Source organism: Falco rusticolus, chromosome 3 (assembly GCF_015220075.1).
Source record: "Falco rusticolus isolate bFalRus1 chromosome 3, bFalRus1.pri, whole genome shotgun sequence".
Classification (NCBI taxonomy): Eukaryota; Metazoa; Chordata; class Aves; order Falconiformes; family Falconidae; genus Falco; species Falco rusticolus.
This window is the reverse complement of record NC_051189.1, coordinates 22435200-22460691: the sequence shown is the minus strand read 5'-3', so window position 1 is coordinate 22460691 and position 25492 is coordinate 22435200. Positions and strand designations below refer to the sequence as shown.

General features: G+C 34.0%; 1 protein-coding gene across 2 annotated transcripts in view; it reads right to left on the bottom strand.

The window, feature by feature from the left end:
- The window catches only part of CSMD3 (CUB and Sushi multiple domains 3), a 720137-nt gene that overhangs the window by 154059 nt on the left and 540586 nt on the right, over positions 1-25492 (bottom strand). For both annotated transcript variants that reach the window (XM_037381737.1, XM_037381738.1), the window contains one exon: positions 13100-13216. In XM_037381737.1, the coding sequence (XP_037237634.1) occupies positions 13100-13216 (117 nt within the window). The remainder of the gene's footprint in view (positions 1-13099; positions 13217-25492) is intronic.

Sequence of the window (25492 nt, the reverse complement as noted above, 5' to 3'; positions counted from 1 at the left end):
TTTAAACTATCACCAAAATCATTAAATTTAGACACCTCCTTCTTTCATGAGATGGAAAGAAAATTTATTCTTCTTGCATACAACATAAGATGCTAAATTTTAGTATAAACTAAGACTTCTCAAATCTGGTTTTGGACAGTATGGCAGAAAATGAAGCCATCAGAGAAATCAGCTGGAAAATCTCGCTGATATTATGACTTCTTTGAAATGCTAAGGACTTTTTTGAAATGCTAAGAATATTTGTATTTTAGAAAAACCCTAGATTAATAAATAAACCCAAATACAAAAGGACCTCTAAAATTCCTAACTATGAGACTATCTTTGAGAGATATGCCAAGTGAAAGCAAGACTATTGCCCTAAAAGAAAAAAGAAATAAAGAAAAGCCATACCACAGTAATACAAGGCACTTGTGTTCCTCTTCCACTTTAACATACTAATTCTGACTGACCTAATTTCAACAGGGTCATATAAACTCACTGAGCCACTTTCAATCATTTATCAGCAGTCCTGGCTAACCAAGGAGGTCCCTGTGAATGGAGGTCAGCAACTAGGATGCCCATCTACAGGGAGGGCCAGAAGGAGGATCCAGGGACCTTGGTACCAGGGAAGGTTATGGAGCAGACCATCTTGAGTGCCATCACACAGAACATACAGGACAGCAAGGTGATGAGGCCACTCACAACAGGTTTATGAATGGTAGGTCCTTCTATGACAAGGCAATCTACTTAGGGGATGAGGGAAAGGCTGTGGATGTTGTCCGCCCATTCTTTACTAAAGTCTCTGACGCCATTTCCCACAGCATTCTCCTGGACAAACCAGCTACTCATGGCTTGGATGGGCATACTCTTCGCTGGGTAAAGAACTGGCTTAAAGGCCAAGCCCAAGGAGTGGTGGTGGTAAATGGAGTTATGGTGGCCAGTCACAAGTGATGTTCCCTAGGACTCAGTACTGGGGCCAGTTCTGTTCAGTATCTTCATCAATGATCTGGATTAGGGGATCAAATGCACCTTCAGCAAGTCTGCAGATGACACCAAGTTCAGGGAGGGGGGGTGTGTTGATCTGCTTGAGGGTAGGAAAGCTCGGCAGAGGGATCTGGACATGCTGGACTGATGGGCCAAGGCCAATTGCATGAGGTTCAACAAGGAGTTGCAGGTCCTGCACTTGGATCACAACAACCCCACGCAGCACTGCAGGCTTGGGGAAGAGTGGCTGGAAAGCTGCCTGGCAGAGAAGGACCTCGGGGTATTAGTCGGGCTGAATATGAGCCAGCAGTGCACCCAGGAGGCCAACAGCATCCTGGTTTATATCTGAAATAGTGTGGCCAGCAGGACTAGGGAAGTGATTTTTTTTCCCTGTACTCAGCACTGGTGAGGGCACAACTCAAATACTGTTTAGTTTTGGACCCGCACTATGAGAAAGACATTGAGGTGCTGGAGTGCGTCCAAAGAAGACCAACAAAGCTGGTGATGAGTCTAGAGAAAAGGTCTTATGAGGAGCAGTTGAGGGAACTGGGGTTGATAGTCTGGAGAAAAGCAAAAAGCAGAATGGTCCAATATTGCATTTAATACGTACACTGTTGGAGTGGAATTTGGGATGTGATAGTCAGAAAAAAAGAACCACACCACTGAATGACATATAATCCCAAATATATTTAAAAAGCAGGGTGGATAATGTAGTAGTTAGAAGTAGATAGCAATAATCTAGTACAGGGGTCCTCAAACATTTTAAACAGGGAGCCGGCACGTGGATGCAGTGGCAGGCAGTCATCTACGGATGCTTGGTTTCCCCCCGCAACCCCCAGCGGGGGGGGTTCTGTAAATACCGGGGGCTGGATTGAGAACCTTGGGGGGGCATATCGGGCCTGCGGGCTGTAGTTTGAGGTCCCCTGATCTAGTACTTCTTTTCTATGACAAATATATATAACTTCATACTCACACTGGCCAAATACCAGCTCCTCCAGTCAGGCTGTGACTGGTACCGTCCATGCATGGAAAGAGAATACTTGCACCAAATGCCTGAGAAGCCCAAATCTTGCATCCTGACTTCTATACATACCATTTCTACCTGAGGGTAACTCTTTCACAAGGTTCTTCTGTAAGGTTTTTTAGTTCTTTTCTGCACATGCTGGAATAATTTTATCTTTTAGAGCTAAACAGATGTGCTACAGGTGTCTTTTATCTGAGCAGTCAGTGTTCAGTAGGTGTCACCCCATGAATAATACAAAATTTTTCTTTTTCCTGTAAATGCATGCAACACTCACATAGTCAGTTAAGAGCTGGGCGAGTCTCATCAGCTGAGTTCTGCTTTCGGGTAGGCTTTACCCTTTGACAACATCATGGATATGTACATGTGTCCATACATAAGCATATCCGCTACTTTTCCTGTTCTTCCCATCACTTCTGCTATTTATCCCTTGGGTCCTCTTCCACTCTCCTGCCTAATTTTCATAGCCCAGGTGGAACCTATCAGAAACAATAGGACTATCATCCTTCACTGTCTTTGTACACCTGCCTCCAAAACAGAAATTTGACATCTTCTCTAAGAAGTAGCTAAAAGCAACTTTCTCTCACCAAATAGGCATATTTTCATGGTATTTCAATGACTTCTCAAAATATATTTCAAATTCTAAACTCTATTAAAAAAGAGATTTATTTTTTTTTGTCACAACGTTATGTGCAAGAGCCTGGCTTCCAATGTTGTTTGTTTGTTTGTTTGTTTTTTAACTTGGAGGATTAAATCACATTTCCCTGAAATTTACTGATGTTAACAGAGTACATGCAATTCAGCTCTATCCCAAGTATAACTAGAATATTTCTTGTAAAATTACTATAAATAAATAATCAGATACAAACAGAAAGCAGCCAAAAAATCCCAATCTTTCTTAGTAAAATAGAGTGTTCAGAGATTCTGTTTTAAGAGTGTGAAATAATCACCAATTTCTGCTGTCAGGACTGCAACTGGAAGAAACACAAAGCAAAGTTTAGTGAGGAATGCAAACCCTTTTTTATTTGTTTTCTAAACAAAGGTAATTACAGGGAAATTGCTGAGAGAAACCCTGAATATTTGAAGATTGTATCTGTGTACATGGTGGTGAACACAAACATCTGAGTCAATACAGATAAGCTTACTTGAGAAAGGAATGATTTATATCTAAAGAAATATAATGAATAGGAAAGGTGAGAAGTAAGGATTATAACTGCACTAGCAGGGCCTAATGCTGAAAAGCTGTATAAGGAGAAGACTTCTGTAAAAGGATTTTCGCAGTTCCTTGATCCTAGCCTGTTCCTAACGAACTCCTTCCCTGAAATATAGCAGAATACTTCAAGATGAAGACTTGACAATGGTCACAATGATCCCTCATGGATTCCCTGGCCAGGCTTCTGTGTCTCTTACTGCTAACCACTGAAATTTCTATATCAGCTAGTAGGCTTTTGGAGATTCCTCAGTTGTTCTGTTAGGATGACTTTCCTATTGACTTTTGCAGCTACAAAGGTTGGAAAAATTGGGGAAGGGGTGGAGGGGACATAAAGGAAGGCATGGTCCAATTGCCTTTATCTACCGATTACTGAAAATAGATTTAACTTCAAAATTTTTCAGGTGATTCAGCTAATGATATTTATGAGCAGCTAAGTAATGACGATTATTCATTCTTTTTATGAAGCCAGGAGTAGTTATTTCCAGAATTTAATATCTGAGTTGTAAGTCCAAATCTACCAATACCCTAGTAAACACCATTTGCTTAGATGAAGTGGGGCTGGTATGATACAATTTTTTTTAACTGGATGAGTAGGTGAATAGAGTTTTAAACATTCTTTGGCCAGAGGGAAATTCAAATCTCATTCATTTCTATTATCTGAGAAGTGTATCCTATCAGATAAACTATGTTTTGTTCTAAACAGAAGCACCTTTAGCCTTTCCAGTTATCTGGGATTTTATGGAGTAATATTTTCAAAATTAATGTTTCTAGAAGAATCACAAGCTGTAAGAGCTCTTTTATCCATCATGAAAAATCGATGTAACCACTTTACTCTTTTTTTTTTTTTTTTTTTTTAATCTTTAATTCCTAGGAATGAAGAGCGGAACTATAACTTTCCACAACCTAATTAATCCTTGAAGACTCAGATTCTCCAGAGAGAGCTTACCTGCTCTCTTCTTGGCTTCATATGCAAGCAGGTGAATTCTGAGGTAGACTGTGGCCTTGTTCCAACAGGAGGAATGAAGAAGGCTCCCAGCTACTGCAGATGTTTGTTGGCAGGAGAGCAGGATGCTCCTGAATCTCAGAAGTCTGCTGCTCAGAAGAAAGTAATTTTGCACCACCTAATCAACCCCATGCTGGCCAGGCTTGGAGAGTGAGAAAGCATTTTTTTCACTCATACAAGATCAAGAATAAAAATGACACCTTCATTATTAATATAACTTGATGTTGAAAGGATCTAACCAATGGTGATGCAAGCTTTTGGTATTGTGCTGCTAAAGTACTTTAATCCTTATCACTAAGAAGAGAACTGAACAAAAAAGCAGAATTGTTTAGAAAATCTGCCACCACCCAGTCTCCTCCTCAGAATAGTAATATGTATTGGAAAGCATGTAAGTGACAAATGTAATGTAGTCTGTCCTCTGTCATTTGGAATCAGGAACTCAGACTAATTTCAGCTATTTTAATAACAGCTTTTTCTCTGAACAAGGTTTGATAATTAAATATTTGGAGCAGCTGCAGTCACACTGCTCAGAAAAAAAGAAGAAATATTTTTTGAAACCTTTCATCAATTCATTGGCATTACAGTGAAATTATTTTGCTTATTGTAAAGTCATGAATTTCTTCGAAGACCACAGATGTGGTCTTATCATCATTCCACTTTTTAATAGCCTAATAACAAAGACAGCTAAACTGTTGCCATATCTTTATAGTCAAACTCAATAGCTTAAGCTGTTTAGTGGTCTGTATTAAATTGGCCATTATTATATTCAAACCCACCATTAATATTTGAGCCAAAACTAATCATTTTTATTGAAAAAAAATCTAAAAGCAGCATTGAAAATGTGACTTCAAATCATATTAAGCAACTAAAATAGTAAATCTCTTCAAATGTTATTTCAAAAATATATTGAATAGTTTGATCTCCTTTAAAAGTCACCCTATGGTGACTTTTTTTTTTTGGCATCTGCTCACTTGGCAGGCATGTTAAGCACTGAACCAATGAATGAAACACTCCCCAGCTGTGAGTTTGTGTATATAGAACCTGCCAGTCCTTCCTATCATAAACCTAGGAGATTCATAGATAAGTGGAAAGTGATGTGAAATTACCTTCTGGTACTTCTTTAAAAAAAAGTCAGCACTTGAAAGACAGAAACTTTGCCTTTAATTAGAAAAGCAAACCAGAAGTTAATAGCTGTACAACTAATGCTCATCTCTCTTTCCCCAAAACGTCACACTGCAGTGTCCAACTATTTCATGGAGAGCAGGCAGCACAGTAATTAATGTGTACTTAACAGTATGATAAAAAATACTTGCACTATCTACTAGGTATCATCAATATATAATATATTGCTACTAGCCTATTCATATCTGAAATAAGAGGTTAGTATTATTGCTCTTTGTTTGAAATATAATGAAAAATGAAAATATTTGGCACAATCTTGTTAAACCTTGCAATATATTCTTCAAAGAAAGAAATTTTTCCATCAATGGCAAAATAATTTCCTAGTTTGCATATGTAACAAATCCTTGCATTGCAATTCATTTTATACCAAACTCTGAAAATACTTAAAATTTAAGTAGCACTTTAAAGTGCATTCATTATATATTCTGGAGGAGAAAATACTGAATAGTGGCTAAGAAAATCAAAAAAACCCAACAAGGCAAATAAAAAACACAACAAAAAGTATTTCCACCATATAACTAATCCTGCCTTTAATTTTTGTTTTCCAGATGACAACATAAAGCCATTATGGATTAATTGTGTAGACAAACTATAGGCCATGGCTTCCTGTTCCTGTAGAATAACTAACATAATGCAGTTCAACACCTGAAATTCTTCTTGAGTATGTGATCTAACAACATTTAACCAAGCAGGAATGTTATAATCTAATATATGCTTAATAGTAAGACACAGATTTATTTTTTTTTTTGCCTCTGGTGTTAAATTTAGAAGATTTGAATATTAAGAATCACTAAGTAAAGCTTAAATTTGAATCATCAAAGCTCAAGCCCCTAAATGGCTGCTGACTAAAATGCATCTGAAATTGCCTGCCTTAGCATATACTCACAAGATGAAATCATGAAGCTATGTGTAAGCAATGTAACTACTGGATGGCTACAGATTACACCAGCAGTAATGTTCTCTAATTCATTTAACTGACAGTATTGCAGAACAAATATGACAAAATGAGGCTTTACTGTTTCTTTTATATTAAAAAGAATTTATCTCCTTCAAAAACTGAAGATAGATGTTTTAGATGGAATGAATCATGGCATGGGAATATATATCTCTCTTTGTTGATTAGAGCAAGCATGTGAATGGCTTAGACTAGATATATAACTTCCATAATTAGGTACCTAATTAAATAAGATGAAACTTATTCCACCAAAGAGTTAAATTACATGGATACACACCTATTTGCTTTGCATGCAAACCTAAAACATATATGCACATAAATCCACGATGTTTGAGGGAAGCTCTTCAAAACAAGATACATTCACAGATTTAGAGCATCCTCACTTGGATTATATAGATTAAAGCACAAATCGTGTCATGGCATCTGACTCCAAAGATCCAGATCTTACACTTATGAAGATTTTTTTCCCCATTAGGCTTTTAATGTCCATTTATTATGCAGAAGATAGACTTTTAAGTTTTCTTATGTTTGTGGCTCACCACATATACATTCTTTTCCTGCTAAAATGCACATAAATGAGCCAGATTCTATGCATTTTTATTGTATTTGTTATATAGCTATATAATCGTCTTTGAGGAAGAAATGAACCATGCCTTAAAAATACACTGTACATTTCAAACAATCAGGGTTTTTTTTAATATTTAAACAAAATAATAGTGGAAAATAAGTTAATATTCAGTCATTTAATGCACATTAAATGAACACTGAGAATATTCAATTTCCATTGTGGTGGGAGGGTGTATTATTTGTTTCTAGCACAATGCACACAACCTACATACTCTTCTGGCTCTAGGCAAAATGACTCCATTCTTATCTCCCTTCAGTGTTCTTCATTAACTCTCAAAATTAGCTTGACAAGAGTCAAATGAAAAGATATATCTGCCACAGTTAAGTCCATTCAGAGAATTTTCAAATCAAAACAATATTCTAGCAATGAGCTAAATTAACGTAAAGCAGCATTCACACCAATGTTGCAAATGTTTCCTTTCAATACTGATAATAGAGCATAAAAAATAAATAATAATAAAAAAATGTATACTTAAGAATACTTTGCCTATTGTATGTCTGACTGCATATTACCTTAATCAGGCTTATCATCTCTGGGACGAAAACCGCTTCTGTGTCTGCTTGATACCCTTTGCACAATGACATCTCTGTTCTGGCCAGTTTCTAAATTTTATCACAGCTAACACTGCTTTTAATGTACTTTTGAATGAAGCTAAGTTATCTGACCGGAGAAGACAGCAGAAAAGGACTTCCATACACTTTTTAATGCTGAGCTCTTGAAGCTTAGTTTTAAGAATTTGGTGAACATCGTTCTAATGTTTTTGGATGCTAGTACAAGATTCTTTGAAAAAATTCCATTAACAGAACAGTGTTAACAAGAGAACTGACAACAGGGCAACAGAATTGAAACAATGCCAAGAAAAAAGGAAAAAGGCCATGAACTTTCTATCATATTTTTTTACTCATACAGCAAATACTTCTTCCTATTTTTAGTAATAAATATTTGTATGTACATCCTCCATATTGCATGATGTTCACGCTATACTTCAGAAAACTGAGAAAATAAATCAGAAAACTGAAGTACCATACTCTTAATCTAACTAGTTGTCATGCTCAACTAAATTTCAATAAATTTCTGGATAAAGTGATTCATCATTTTGAAATATTTTTAGTTTTTATATGAAGTATCCTGTGAGATAGTAATCTTTTCTGTCTATACCAATTCTTGTAAGCACATATGGAAAATATAGAAGATTTTGTCTTAAAAAATATAGTTTTATGATTACCTGGGGGAGAAAAAAAAATAAAATGTACAATGAAATAACGGTCACTTTTCTTGGAAGTCATGGTTTTGAAGCCATTCTCTTTTTGGGAAGGAAAGGTGGGGTGATTTGCTTTTTACAAAATACATGGTACAAGCTGGATCATTGTCCTTTTCTGCTGAAATTAGTGTCTCCAGCCTTTATACAGTTGTGCGTACAAGCATTTGGAGCATCTTTGTGGTTTCACAAAGACTTTGCTGACAAGTAATCATTGCTTGGACAATGCAGTCCCACTGACTTTGAAGTGGCTGCTTGTATGGAAAGAGGGAATAAAACAGAGTAAGATTCCTGACTATGGTAGCATTCTGATATTTCATATCATCCTCTATCATCTTTACCTCCCATTCAGCCAAGTACTGCTTAATTCAAAGTTGCTTAGTTCATGGTTAAAACTGTTGAAGCTAGCTATTGACTAGACATTTCCATCCATTTTAATTTAAGATGAAGAGTAAAATCCTTCACATTTAAAAAATGTCAGTCCACATGTCTGCCACATTCCTTAAATGAAAGTAAGATGTACACAGCAGTGACAAATGATTCAAATTATTAAAAGCAAATGCCTTACTTTAACAGACCGCAGTATTATCACAAATACCATTTAGTTCTTATTCCTTATTGATGTGAGGTTGTCATTTAGGACATTCTCCTACTTATGATCTGTCCTTGCCTAACTTTTTTTCTTTCCAAATGTATACTCAGTTTGAAATCAAATCAAACAGTACTGAAATAATTCCAGTGTGACACAGCTTTTAAGCTGTCTAACAGTTTTAGATTCAGTGAGCTGTCTAACAGAAAACACATGTTGACAACATTGTTTGCTCAATGTGTGTCTTTACTGGCAAAGTAAAACTTGTTTGTGTATGTTCCAGTATTTGCAAAAAAGTTACTCTTTCAAGGATTTTAATAAAAATAAAACAAATAAATAAAATAAAATAATAATAACAATAATAATAAGTAGTAGTAGTAGTAGTAGTAATAATTATAATAAAAGTCCCAAACCCTGCTGTTTGGCCCTATTTGTTTCTTGTCTCTGTTGCTTATTTACCGTAATTCAGGGCTATCTCATAACACAGAAATTCAAGTAAAGACACAAGGAAAAGCTAAAAATGATATAACTGTACGATAGAAGGGTGTCTGTGAATACAAGGCAGTTATTGAAGAGAACTGAGAAGAATAGTGGATAACTTCCCTGTTTATAGTAGGCAAATTGGATCTACCTTCGTTGCAAAAATTCTATGAAATCTATTGCAAAATATATGCTTAACAGTAAAATGTTTGTCGTTTTCTTAATATTATATCTTGTAAATGTAAAGCAAATGTACAGTCTCCATGGAAACTAGACATTTCCCAATTATATGCATGTTTTTAGCTTCTTTGTAAAGAAAAAAAAAAAAAGCTCTGATTTAAATTTCATATTTTTTGATGGCCACTGAGAATCTATAATTAATTTTCTGATAGCATAGCTCGTAAACCACACATATACTTTACTATGTATGTTTAATGTATCTTTTTGCTTTAACAGAAAGAAAAGCCATTTGCTGAGGCAAGTTGATACAAAATTTATTTCAGTGCTAAAAATATGAATTTAAATAGAAATATAGATGACACTTATGCAGAGCAGAGCACACAAAGTAATTCATGTGCATCAGGAAAACAAAATAAAATTTTAAACATCTGCATTTTAATTGTAAGCAGTGCTGGATTTCAGTGTTGAACAATTAACAATCATTACACAATTTTAAAATATCAGTGGGAGAGTGTCAAAGAAGATGAGCCTTCCATGTTTACAAAAGATTTTGCCTGTGGCATACTGTGTGCTTTTGTGAATCATTTATCTTGTAGCTTAAAGCTGTCATGGTATGAAATATTGCAACTGTGATTCTGCATGACAGAATAATGAAACTGAAAAAAAGTCCACACTACAATGACTTTTCAACAGACTTTTGGGCTTCAGAACCTGAAAAACTGCATGTGAAATAGCGTTTATTTTCACTCCATCAAAAACTAATCCAGGCCAATGAGTTCCCTTCTAAACACTGAACGTGCTATCCCATTGTTTGTGTATTTTTCTATACTGACCTTGTTTTAGCTTTTTTTTAAACTGTGCTCTATTATAAGATCTCATGTACTGTATTGGATGCCAAAATAGGTCCTGAAGTGGTTCCATTCAGCAAATATTTATAATGTATTTCACACTGAAAGTTGTAGCCATATGGAGGATTATGGAAGAGGAATTTTTTTCTATTTTCTGTAGGAAAATTACTTTAAATTATCTTATGTCAGCAGCTTTGCTGGAGTACTCCTTTGTTCTCTAAAAACTTGTTTTGATTCCTTGTTGTTGTGAATAATCTGAGAAATCTACCTGTCATGATGAGCATTAGCAAGTGAATTCAAGAAAAATCTGGTGTCTTTATCCACAAAGGCCAGCACTTTTTGAGGACCATCTTATCAGTGAGTGATCCCTACATAATTCTATCAAGCACTGCAAGTGAAGACTCTTTCCTTAATGTCTTCTATCCAGATGCAAAATAGTGTTACAGGTAATAATTTCCTAAAACTTATCTTAAAGAGCTTAGCATTAAAAACTTAGGGTTATTCATCTCTGCACCGTACTTGAACATAGTGTGATGAGATAGAAATGTAAGCTATCAGGTAAAACACATCCATTACACAAATGTTTAAGATTTTAGACTGAGATAAATCATTATTTTGAGTGTAGAAAACTTAGGTAAAATCAATTGTCATAATCACTTTGATTTTCTTAATGTTTGTTACAGTAATAATTTTAGTTACAATAGATTAGAGAAAGAGCACAGCTCAGAAAAATAACCATAATAATAACTTCAAAAAATACACAACTGTGTAATTCAAACAAAGATTCCTATTTTAAAATTTGAGCTTTTCGTCCAATGAATTCTGCTCCCTATTACTGTAGGAATATCATTGAAAAAAGGCAGGTAAAATGGAAATACTTGTTTTGAGCTATTCTATATGTCGTCCTTGTTTTTGAATGGCTACTGCCAGGTATTATTTTACCTCTCTCTTTCAACACACAAGTCTTCATGTTTTCTGTATTCATAGAAGTGGATTAAATACTTCCATAATACATTCTACAGATACCTGGCATAATTGTCAAAATATGCCGTTTAAATACAAGAAAAAGAGTAAAGGTCTATCCTGAGGTATAACAGCCAAAGAGCTTGAGGGATATGACAGATACTCTACCGTAATCACAACCCCAATACATCACTGAATCCTTGTATGGCAGGGTTATTATATCTAAACCATGTTTATTCTTCTTCATATGTTTGGTTTGTGGTTTGTTTGGGGTTTTTTTTGTATAGGCACTGTGAAAGGGTCAAACAGAATTCCTTAATATTGTTCTTAACGTGATTAATGCATAAAGAAAACTAGTATCTGTCAAATCATTCCAAGTAACTATGCAAAACAGTGGGATTTTTCTCCATTTCCAAGTCTTGTTTTGGGGATTCTGTCTTTCTTTCCAGAAATCACAAAATTACATTTCCATCCAGACTGTCAAATATATGAAGTATAGCACATTAACATTTTAAATCCCTTACTGTGTAAATCCCAACTTTACATGTTGATATCTGTGTCATAAACTAAGAAGTATCAGATTTGATGGAAATGGGAGTACATAATCTTTCCAGTTTACCTAAAACAAATAAGCTAGGACAAAAGCATATGCTGGTAACTGCTAGAATTAAATCAAGAATTAGGCAAATGCATTTAATTTTTTTTAATGTTCTAAAGCAGAGATTTCCATGGCTTAGGAGACAATACCTGTAAAAACCTATTTATTTTATAGTAGCCTATGCACCTCTATGTTATACATAAGAACAAATTAATTGGCTATTAAGGGAGTTCAGTCATCATAAGCGTGGCAGATGGATACACAGCAGTTCAAGCATTGTGTTTAATTTGGATAAAATGTTTGCAGAATCAACATGAAGGGAGGTTAATAAATACCCATACCCATTCCCAGGCACCTGTTATTTGACAAACTGAGATGTGAGCAGTGGGTCAGAGTAAAGTTCTACTTATCTGAACATAAATCTGCAGCAAGGGTATTTAAAGAATAAATTATATTTAGTATGTGGCATACTGCTTACTAAGGAGTCAAAGCGAACCACAAACTGTCAGCTGTCATCATAGGCATTGTTTAAAAATAAAGTGAGATAAAGTAATTCATAAACCCAGAGAGATAGAACAGTGCTGTAAAGATCCTGTCTTTGTGTGGGACAGAAGACATCTTTAAAAGATTCATCTAGTCATCAGAAAAAATGTTAAGATAGGAATACAGTTTTGATGGAGGATCTGGGAATCTACAAAAACCAGACAGGTGCATGCTGCTCTAATTTCATTCCCCAGAACAACTATGCCTTTGCCTCATGATGCACAGAAGCCAAGGATTATGAGAGCAGTGTTACCAGAAGCAATGTTTTTACCAAAAGCAAACATTGCTTTCCTTGCTTACATGGACTAGCTGGAGTTATGTTACACTTTCTGGAGCCTTGGCATGTGATCTTGGCTGAAGAGAAACCTTGCCTGGTATCACTAATATATTTGGCTAGCATCACAGCAATGTTTTAAGTTACATGTTGGCTGTCACAGTGAGACAAAAATAAATGAACATCAGTAATCTCGAAAGATAATGGTAAATATAAGCACTTTGATAAAATAGAGCACTATCAAAATGATAAAAAGCATAAACAGGACTGTCAGTTTAAAGCACCTTTTCACATTAATATGTTTACTATGAAAGCAATCATGCAAATCACCCAGAATTGTTGAAAGTATCAAAACAAACAACAACAAAAAAAAAACCATGAATGAAACCAGACCTACTTACCAAATTCCTTAGGAACGGTGATAGAGTAAACACAGTTGTGACCAACACTGTAATTCTTGGGGTAGTTTGGTGATAATACAGTGCCTTCAGAGCCTGTTGACCGGCTCCCGCAGGGTGCTAGAAAGTGAAGGTTTTGAATAATATAATATTAGAAAAAAATCAATTTAAAGTGATTTGTTGTTTGTTGGTATATGCTATTACAGTAAATTTTATTTACACTTCTACACTGGATTAAATTTGTATATCCTGTGAAGCACTGAGTATGCACAACTTTCTCACATATCAAAAGAGAATTGATGGTACACTGCAGTTTTCAGGATCAATTATTGTTTTTCTTTACCATTTATCAACCTCCTTAATAAAATAATGATGTGCTTTATACACAGTATGTTATTATTCACAGCATATAAAGCTATTATTCATTTTTATGATGCTTTATACTCTGATAAAAGCATAGATTATGCAGCCCTTCCACACACTAGTAAATTCTTACTCATGCCAATAGACTCATAATTCAAAATAATATATAGAACTACTGAAATAAGAAAGTCAGGATTCCTTGGCTGAACATGAAGTACCACTTATTTATATCTCAATTATTTATAACATTCTACATCTAAAGTTATGAGCAAACACTTCTCTTTATCACACAAACATCATATTTATTCTACCATTAATAGCTATAATACTTGACAAAATGGCAGATAAATAACAATGCTCTTTGCAACAACAATGTATTTTTCTAAGGTTAACAACAGAAGTTAACATTTGGCATTACTCAAAACTGTCAAGAAAGAAACACTGCTTTTTCTTCTTTTCTTTGTCAGATGTTCAGGTGCATTTATTTATATGAAACAGTCATGAGTGGTTACTCTTTTCCTGTGTATATTACCTGCTTCTCATATACACTTTGTAACTTAGTAGTTTAATCTATTGTGAAGATTATGGCATCTGTTCAGAATATTTATTCTAACTACTTTGGACTATAAAACAGTTCTTAATGATTTTAATGTTACCATATCTACTTAATTTTTTTTCCTGTTAAGACATTAAGTGACTTTCTAAAATGAGTACAAGTCAATGTTTAATTTGCTAAACAAAAAAAAATAAATATCTGGGTTTTGTGGTATGCTCTCAAAACAGCTAGATTAAGTAAAATGGTTTTCTTAATATTTCAGATTTTATCTCATTACTTCTCATACTAAATACAAGCTATTTATTAGCATAGCTAAAAATAATGTGTTTTAAGACTACTTTTAGCTAATTCACACAAAATGTGTATGGTAGAGTATACCATGAAAAGGACACATATTTTAATGCTAGCAATTTAGAACCCCATCGCTTTGAACATAGATTTCTGTAATCTGAATTAACACGGGTTCCTCTCAGTATGGTGTAGGTGCAAAGTCTGATAGACTGCGTACCTGAAACAGAGCAGATGGAACCTATTGCTCCATTCTGCATATACAATTTGTAAATGATTTCATGTGCTAGCACAAAAGTCATGGTATTTGAAATAATAGGTCAACAGAAGGATCTTGACTTTTGCTTGTGCATGTATGTATGTATGTATGTGGTAGATGTGGCACATACATTAGAGATTAGCAATTCAGGACCCAGAAGAGGATGTAGTCTTGTTAATGTTCAGTACAGCTTTACTGATAAGCACCCATCCTGGGATACAAAGCACTAAGACTACCATACACACACAGGATATTGTTCTCTATGGCTGAAAGAATAGTCTCATTGTCTTCCCTCAATCCACTGTCATGTGAAATATCAGAAATTCATGCTTCCTTGTAAGAACGTATTTAGAGAATAGAAATATTGGTACTTTTTGCCAAAAGGTAATAGTCTTGGCTGAGCCTCATATCCAGGGATTTACGTCGCTTATTTGAAAAACATAAACTAGAAACTCTTCACTAGCTGAATGTGGTAAATATTTTTTTTGAAAACTTATCTGCATACCGGCTTGTGAGTACTCAAATTTTTTTTATTCCAGATTTTGGATGAAACAGGAGAGAATATGGAAGAATACATGCAACAGAAGCACCAAAGCTAGAGAAATAAGATTGCCAAAATGCTTATTTCTTCTCCCTAACCCCATTTCCTTCTTTACTGTTTGTGAGTTGAATAAATTAGTTACTGCAACAAAGACCAATAATACTGTCCCAATCCAGCACTCATATCATTATAATACTTCCCTAATTAGCATATATACAATAATGTGTAAATTCAGGGTAAAATTATAATTCCACTGAAGTCAATGCCAATGACAACAAAAGGAACAGAATTTCACCTTTAATTTTTAATAAAACTTGAAGTAATAGCATACAATATCAATACTTAATTTTAAGCTCATAGCTATATATTTAGTACTTGACATATAGTGGACCATTATTTATAAAGTCCAGATTCTTTACAACACTGTTCTTTTTTAATCCAAGTTATGTAAAGCAAGTTATTTGTGATTTTCTGAAACTACTAGTATGCTTAAAATAGAACGATTGCTTCTTTTAAATAAATGTACATTTTCCCATAAATTAAACTTCTCAGGCATAATTTCTCAAACAATTGAAAATCAAATTTACTGCAAAATTTACAAGTTTTTATTCACTCCAGTGTAATGTCTTACATTACAAATTACTGATATTAGTAATTGTGTATTTAAAATCAGCAGTGACTTTTGAGTTATATCTCTACTAAATATGTAACACTGTTGATGTTGTGTTGATGTTGTAATGCTGTATAATGTTGGCAACAAACTGTATTTTCAAAGTCATGTCACCATGGCATTTTTTTAAAGCTAGGAAAACGGAAAAACTAAGTTTGAGTCATACACAGGAATTCAAGAGTTAGTACACTTTCAAAATGTTCTTGATTATTTAAGGTAGAATTATTCTATAACTATATATACATCTAGGCAAAATATTTCAAAATATTTGAAAGGAAGTTTTATCACAGCTTGTATGAAAAAAATTACACAAAATAATGTCATTGACAAATGCACATAGATTTCTAAAAGTGATTAAATCCAGAAATGTTTGCAAATTAAAAAAATAATTTAAAATGCCATACAGCATATTGAAAAATCTGAGTTCTTAGTATTAAAGTTTGATTAAAACAACTTCAATGTCTCTATAAGATGAAGATAATGCCATTTAATTTTTATAACTGATATTAATTGAAATGTTTATAGGACAATTGTCTGAAACATCTAAATGTTTTTCCCACACATTGAATCTCATGAAAGCAACATACATCTGCACTTGTTATGTAGTGGCCATGTACCTGGTCTCATAAAAAGACAAAAGACACAGTACAAGGCTGGAAGCAGGATTTCCAGCAGGGCTGCCTTAGGTGCAAAGTCTCAGCAGAGTTGCCTGCAGCCTATGTTACAACATGCTCAGTACAGATTTGATTTAGAGATGAACTATTTGTCACTCTGACATATGTAAAATTTAATTTGCAGCAACAACAAAATATTTGCATTGAGTATTTCATAGTAATTTCTTTCACTCAGTGTCCTCATTCTGGATTTTTCACACTGCCTTTTCTGAGTTTACCTTCTCCCTTATGGTCTCTCCCATAATTTTCCAACTGCTGCTATAAAGACTTTTTATCCTTGCAAGAATTCACATTCCTGGGTCTCAAAAGCAAACAGTTTAAAAAGTTGAATCAAGATGTGAGTACACAGGTGACCTCTGCAATCTGAGAAAACGTTTAACTTAGTAAATCATTAGGTGGCAAGCCATTTAGTTTTTATAGCAGCAAAACTGTCCTCTCCAAGACCTTTCTGAATGTATCATCAGAGAGGAAGAGGTTTAGTTGACATTTTAGTAAACCGATAGAATTCACTTACTATATTTCCTTCCTTACCTTTTGGGAAATATTTACTTTAAAATGTCAAATGTTTCAGAAAGATAAGATTCTACCCTGACCATCACTAAACATTACTGTTCAGAAATTAAAGATGGATCTAAGGACATGAAACCATAGCTACAGTGAATTTAAAATATTAATTTGATACAAAAATAAAACATATTATTGCCTCTGGAAAATATCTAGCGTTGCATTGTTTGGTTGGATATAATAATTCTACCATGACAATGCTACCCATTGACTTTCACTTATGTTTACTTCAGCTATGTAGAGCTCATTGCCTCTGCAATGGTTTTACAGTGCAGTGATTTATTTCATTTCCTAATAACATCAAAATTTAAAATCTAAAGGCTGTGAAAATCAGAAAGTCTATTCATTATGCTATGCATTTGAAGGTCTACCTACAGTTAAAATTCTAACAGACCCGTAACACCTACAAATGTAAACTGTGTTATTTAACATAAAAAAGCAACAAATGCTGAACACCATTTCCCTAGGAATAAAAAAATCCTGCAGAACAATACAAATCAACAAACCAACTAACAACAAAAATTTCAAAAGGCAAATGATATTTTCTAATGTAATTCTCCAATAGTATTCTGTTATTTTTTTAATAATGTTTGCTTAGACTCTAAAATACTGTATGACTTTCTGCATTTGTTTCTGTTTTAGTTTATTCTCTGACATATAAAAATACTGCTCAGTATGCTGTCCTTGTCCTGCTTTTCAGGATCAGCAATGGAACACTAATAGCAGAGAAAGGGACTTGATTGTGATAAGAATGTGATAAGAATCAGTGTGTTGATGCATTGCTCGCTGCTTCCTTGAAACATTATTAAGCATTAATGGCAAAAAGTTCCTTTTCTGTGTGTGCTGAATTTACTGTAATGGTATCTTGTCTTGAAAAATAGCACTCCTGCAGCCCTTGACAACAACAAAGTATGACCCACTCTGTATCTTAAATTGGTAAGCTTTTTTATCTGGAAGATTACCCATCTCAATCATTAGTATTCATGCACCTTTTTTAAAGAACTAAATTCTACCTCTTCATTGCAATGCATAATAGAGAACACAATATAAAATGCATTACCATCAGCAGTGACACCTTTTCTCAAATTCCAGCATACACTAGTTGTAAAAGAAACAGAAGATCACTGCAGAGAGGCAAAATCACATAACAGCACCACAGATCCCTGTAATCTACACCTAACTGCTGCTATAAAGTAAAATTTTCTATAGCTCCAGCAAAACATTACAGGGTTAAAAACCTCTGCCACATGCTTATTGTTCATATTTGCCATCATGCCTTTGCATTTTAACAAAAAGAAAGAACCCACAAAAAAAAAAAAATGAGCAAAAAAGATGGGAAGAATGTACTATATAACTATGAGAATCAATCTCAAATCTCCCATCTTTTGAAGAAATGAATATTTTTGCTAACATATCTTTTTTTCTACAGCTTGAAACTTTTAATTCCTATTACTTTCAGATTACCTAATTTCTAGCTCCTACAGCTAAGATCTAATATAATATAATTGTAATTGCAGATTTAAGTGCCATATTGCACCATCCATTTTTAAGCAGCATTCCTCAATGGAATCAATGGGAATGCACATAAATGTGATTATGTTACAAATACAATAAAAAACTAAGTGCATAGACTCTGCAAAAAAAGGAAAATTATGCCTTGAAGAACTGCTGATGGGATACTGACCTTTTATCTAATGGGTCAATGTTCCAAAATCCAGACTAGGATAACTAATACTTAGTTGGTTTAAATGAGTGAGATAAGAAAAATAATTAATTGGTGACATGATGTATGTTTTTAGAGTTTAATATATTGTCGTGGTTTAACCCCAGCTGACAACGAAGCACAACACAAGCTCGCTCACCCCGCCACCAGCAGGACAGGGGGAAGAGAATTGGAAGGGGAAAACTGAGAAAACCTGTGGGCTGAGATAAGAACAGTATAGTAGTAGTAACAGTAGTAGTAACAACAACAACAACAGTAATAATAATATAAATGATCATGACAATAATAATATTAACAACAACAATAATAATAACAACAAAGAGAGATAAATAAACCCCAGGAAAGACAAGAGGTGCAAATGAAAATAACTGTTCACCACAAACTGATGCCCAGACAGTCCCTGAGCAGTAGCCCCAGGCCAACCTTCCCCCTAGTTTACTGCTGAGCATGACATCATGTCCCTAGTCACTTGGGGTCAGCTGTCCTGGCTGTGTCTCCTCCCAACTTCTTGTGCACCCCCAGCCTACTCGCTAGTGGGGTGATGTAAGAAGCTGAAAAGGCCTTTACTGTAAGCACTGCTCAGCAGCAATGAAAACATCTCTGAGTTGTCAACACTATTTTCAGCCCAAAACCAAAACAGCCTTATACTAGCTACTATGAAGAAAACTGACTCTATCCCAGACAAAACCAGCACATATATTAAATCATTGATTGCTGGTTCTCCTAGTCTGATATAACACTATGTCATTTTGTTTATCATTTTTAACCCAAATTACACAATTTTCAGTTGTAATGGTTTCTTGTAGTGTTCAAGTCAAGACCAATATACTGATAACGAGAAAATGCATATAGTGACTGATATATCACCACCAAGAAATAAAATAATGATAAAAAATAATGCAAAGGAAATCTTAACAGAGAAAAAAGGTAGAAGAATTTCTTCTGAACTTTCAAATTACAGTAAATATTACTGTGGGTATCAGTCTGCAAATGTGAAAGTGATGAAGCACATAACATTGTTTTGACAATACAATGAATGTGGAAAAGACAATCTGATATAGAAATATGTATTTTAGTTGCTGTTTGGGAACACAGACATATGTTAGAAATAAAAAGACACCAACAAATACAGAGAAAGAGAGTGCACCATCATACAACTGGAAAACAGTACCAATGAAAAAAGTATCATAAAGAATATGGAAACCTTCCATATTATCATGTCTTCAGTCTTTACAACACAGTTTATTTACGGTAAATAAAACTGATTTAAAAAATGACAGAGAAGCTCAGACTAATACATGTTAATTATTAGTGTTTTAATAAAGTGGTTAGTTAAAGCAGAGGCCACCAGAAGCTAGCAAAATTCCCTCAGGAATTCAGAAAGTTATCAAAGCAGGGCCTTAATCATTAACTGAAACTGAAGAAATGATAATGTTATTGGAAAAAAATCCAAACCAATCTATTGCAGAAAAACTTAACGGATCAAATACTGATTGTGAGTTTCAATAGGAGATTGCTGTAGACAAAGACACCACTAAGCTAGACTTTCATGTATTGGACAGAAAGTATCATTTCTGATCCATTCAAGAGTGGTTAAGTCTCAATAAAAACATCACATTGAGTTTTTGCCCTTTTTAAAAAAAAAGGGGGGGGTGGAAGGAAAAAAAGTTTCTATTATCTAACAGGAAATTTTGAAATAATTGGTTTTGTTTAGCCTCCAAAAGAGAAGAATGAGACCATGGGCAGGCAAGCTGCTCACTTTTTGAAGATGTGGCAGATTGAAATAAAGATTAGAGAAATTATTTTTTCTTTTAATCCATAAATGATAGGACAAGAAATAGTTGCCAACAACTTTGTTAAAATCAATTAAGTTTAGATGTTCTGATAACTGCTTCTGGGAAGTTATTGAATCTTTTGATGATTCCTGGAAGAACAAGACATATAAATATCTGCTAAATATATTCGAGCAGACGAGAGACAGTACTTCACCTTTTTATAACTGGTTATATATCTATTTCTAGTAATTGACTGTAGCATGAGAAAGGAGTACATTCCAATTTTTTGGTGCTTCTCTGAACTGTTATAGTGTGATGGGCTGTTTTATTTTTTCTAGAAGAGGAAAGGTAGTATTTCATGTTGAAAGGTAAAATGCATAAAGAAAAAAGGGTTATGAACAAAGAAGTACAAAACAGGAACATCACCAACAGGCACTTCTTCCAAAAATTAAAAACCTATCATGAACTTGAATTATAAAAATATTTGTAAGCTTTCTGAAAGATGTATAATCAAGAAAACATGCCTTATATAGATAAAATCAAGGCACTCAAAATCTCTCTGAATTAGCAGAGAAAGATTATTTGATACATTTTAAGGAAGATACTTCAAGAGGACAGTACCTATTTCTTTTCAATAAAAACAAGCAAAAGAAAATTTAGCAGAAGCTAAAGCTAACTTTCAGCTTCTGCTTTTGTTAATGTATACGTGAAGTATATATAAATATATAAAATGTAATTAATCACACAAACAAATATGCTATGCAAATTTATTTAACAGTTCATCAACTTTTACCTCTAAAACAACAAAATGAAAAACAGATCCAAATAACTTTTTATCTTCAGTTTCCATTCTTTGAAATCTTTAAACCTAAACTAAATGTCTTTCTGAAGGTATAAGATGCAGATTTTATACAGCCCAATATGAAATATGGTTTTACATTTAGGGGAAAAAATTCAAAGGAGATATCTATATATATACATATATATATATGGTGTGTGTGCACATATATATTTGTGTGTATATGTATATATAGTATAAAAAAATACAAAGGAGAATTTTAGCCTAGCTTTAAAAATGTTTGCTCTCAATTTAATGACTAATTATTATTAAATTTCAATTCTATTCCTGTTTTCCTTAAGAACTGTGGTGTACACAATTTTAAAGTTTTACATTATTTTCTTCAGTACTGAAATCATGTGTTGCTTAAAATTAGTTTACTGAATTTTCTCATTTTAGCCAAGTGTATGGAAAGTCTGAAGTGAGTTTTCTGATATGAAATGAGATGTGGAAGAAGCTTGAAATCCTACATTTTTTTTGCTGTAGAATGTGATCACAGCTGATGGCTCCTTCATAATATTGGCTGTTATTCAAATAGTGAAAAGATCATCTATTTGCAAAATTATTGCTTCCTTATTTCTTTTTCCTATATTTCTCTGAACAAATGCAATTATCTGGAAATGAGGCATATTTCTCTTTCTGTCCCAGTTAAGTTAATCTATGTTCATTTTAGATGGGCAATATACTGCAGAAGTGTAAAAGCAAAGTCCTGTGCTCCCATTTAAATTGTCAAAATATTAGAGAGGAAAATAAAGAAAGATGAGATTCCCACTTTTTATAACCCAAAATCCTATTCTATATAGTATTTCAATTTCTGTTGTCAGGGCAGAGCTACAGATCAGGAATTATTCGTTACCAAAGCCTTTGGCCTGTAGATGTCAAACTACCTAGTAGTTAAGCATAGTCAGATACTAAATCAATATGTTTAATGTATTAAGATTTTATTGATAGAACTAAAAAAATAACCTGCTTGAAATTAGGTGTCATGTTAAATCCCTGATTAACAGATGCACTATAAAATTTTGAATCTAAAGTAGCTCAACTGCAGACAATTATTAATCTTAATTCTTTGTTTTTCTACTAATACTGCAACAAACAGCTTGCTTTCAGAAAAATAATTCAAGAGGTAGCAGTGGTATTAAATTAATTTCCAGTGTGCTATATAGTCCTCTAGACTCTTAAGTGATATGTACTGCACTATTTTTTTCTTAACTTTTGAAGGAAGTTTGTGGGGCTCATGAAGGCCTCACTGAGAGATCACATTGGCTTTCTGCAATAGGCAAAGGCTTTTTTTAACGATGCTTGCCTTTGTAACAAGGGACAAGATCTGAGGTCTGTCTGGCTTAGTGTTTCCAGGCAAGCTGGAAGATGGTGAGGTGCCTCCACTCCAGGTTTCTCACTGCACCAGATAGCTCTGGCTTCATTTGATAAATGAACTAGAACTCCCTGAGATACTTTTCCAGAAGTCTGGTTCACTTCAGAAACACGCTCTGAATAAGGTTGTGGTTCCCTCATTTAAGCAATGTTTTATTTTCTTTTTGCGAATAATATGTAGCTAAAGTAGCAGGCTCTGAAAACGGAGCCATCCGATAAGAGAAAATGTCTAACATATTTTGTGCTAGAATGAAACTGCACTGAAACAACCTCTGCTTATAACAAATGGAGGTGGAACAGATCTTTGCAATCAGCCTGTGCCTCAGAACTGGTTCATTCCTTAGAAGGAGCACAGCAGAGTTACAGCTTCCACCACTGAAAAAGAGTAACTCAATAAAAAGTTAGAAATGCTTTTCAAGTCAACCATCTGTAGCAAAGCTTTGACATGATATTTAAGGAACTTCTGGAGGAAAACAATTACTTTAAAACAATTTATCCACCAACATAGCAAATTAATAAAAAATAGCAGAAGAGACAACTGGCAGTAATAGAGCCTTCTGGGGGAGACCGTTTCAGAGTCTTCCAAGTCTATTTAGATAGCAAGAGGAAAAAAGCGTTACATGACAGATATGTAGAAGTAAAAATAAGTCAGAGATTAACAAAGCTTAACATATTTTTAGCTACAATAGCAGAACTGAGACACTGACTCATAAGAAAGTATGAATGAAAGATGTTGAAAGATTTACAGATCTTTTCACATGAAATAATCACCCCTTCCAATCAGAAACTTTTTTTTTACTTTTTTTGGAAGCAATATTTTTTGTCAGTTGTAATATTTCACTTGTATTATTTGTTTATTCACTTGGGCACTTTTTATATCTAAATTATATTTCATTATTTATTTGGTTTAAGAAAGAGTAATTCCTATTATTTGATGAAGAGTGTGATGACTGCTTCTAAGTCACTTGACAGACAATGCAGTTGAAGTCTTACTGAGAGCATTTTTTGTTTCATAACCTTAGTGGACAAGGAAATATTTATAACATCTTTTCATTAGGCAGGAGAAGAAACCTACTAAATGTGAGGATGAAATGATGAATTTTCTTAGAACTCACCAGATCTATCAGTTCATTTAGAACTGCACAGAGCCAAGAATCTACTTATTACTACAGCTGGTAAGTGATATAATCTCCTGAATCTTGTTTTAATAGTAAGACTCTCACTATTTTAGGGGTGGGTTGGCTGTAATGAGTGTATTGCTTATTCAAAAACCATTGATGTTTATACTGCCCATCTGCATGTCTCTAGAACATCCCTTTACCCAACTGAGTTTTCTAGCACTAGCAGTGAATCACAGCTGCTACAAAGAATAAACTTTTTCTTGAATTATCTGAGAATAATATTATAAAATTAGAACAAAACCCTATAATACATTAGGTTTCCAAGTGACTGATGATCACTTGGTTTCCAAGTGATTTCCAATATTTTGAGAGTGTACATGTATCAGCAGTTTGACAGGAAACTACAGTAATAGTTGATGAATTAATTTTACTTTTGAGATCTGACAACTAAGATAAATTAACTAAAGTCACTGTAGCTTGCTCAATCTCAGCTTTCTTCACCATCATTGCTGTTATGTTTGTAACACAGACTTTTAAGTTAATCTTAAGAAGATAGAAGTCCCCACTTTCCAAATTCCCTTCCTTAAAGGATTCCCCCTTCCAATTTTCAAGTGGACATGTGGGTGATTAAATTTATCAGTGAATTGATCTCTTGAAAGTAAATATCAGTTTGCTATAACAAACTGTTCTTAAGAGAAAAATGTCAAACCAGTAATTTTCATAGAGAATAAAATGCCATAGTACACCCAAAAAAATATTAACCCTAATAAACACAGTTCTGTGGTTAAAAGGGAAAAAATCCATTAAAATAACAACAATAACAGTCACCTCAATTAAACTGCTTATTTCAATATTTCAATGCTAATTCAAGGTTTACACACGGTCATTCTCAAAGCAGTAGCAAATTAAGTATGACAATTAAATAACACATCTGAGAGAAAAAGAAATATATACTGAAACACAAATAATCCAAACAAACGACAGCAGGAAAGCATCACTGCTTTTAGATACATATGTGTAAAGGAATAAAGTTAAAAAGAAATAGATTTTCCCAGAGGACTAGTCATCTCACCCTGTGGTATTTGGGATAGACATGTGCAAGCACCTGTCTCTCTCAAATGGCAAGCAAAATGTCTTTTAATATTGCCATAGGTGAGGCCACAGATTCACGTTTCTTAATTCTAAGTTCCTAATACACAGCTGTCTAGTCATCTAAGCACTCTCTATGACCAGCAGAGAAAAAACCCCATCCTATTATTCCTACTGGGGAGAACTTTTGCTCTCAGCTACTAACCAAGATGTTGAAGTATCAGACTAAAAAAGGCACATAAGAGAGAAAAAAAAAAGAAAAAAAGAAAAAAAAGGAAAAAAAAAAAAGAAAAAAAGAAAAACCTTACACAACCCATAAGTACAATCATGTTCACATTAGAAGAAGATAAAACTAAATAATTCATCCCAGAACCTGAGCAACAAGGACCCAACTCCTGAAACACAGGGGAAAAAAAAGAAAAACCAGGGTAAGAAACAACTGTTAACAATAAAATAAACAATAGCTAAATTAAGTGGTCTATTGATTGAACAGTTATGAGCACAAGTATCAATTAAAAATATAAAATAAATAATAACATCAGACTAGCCTTTAAATGAAAC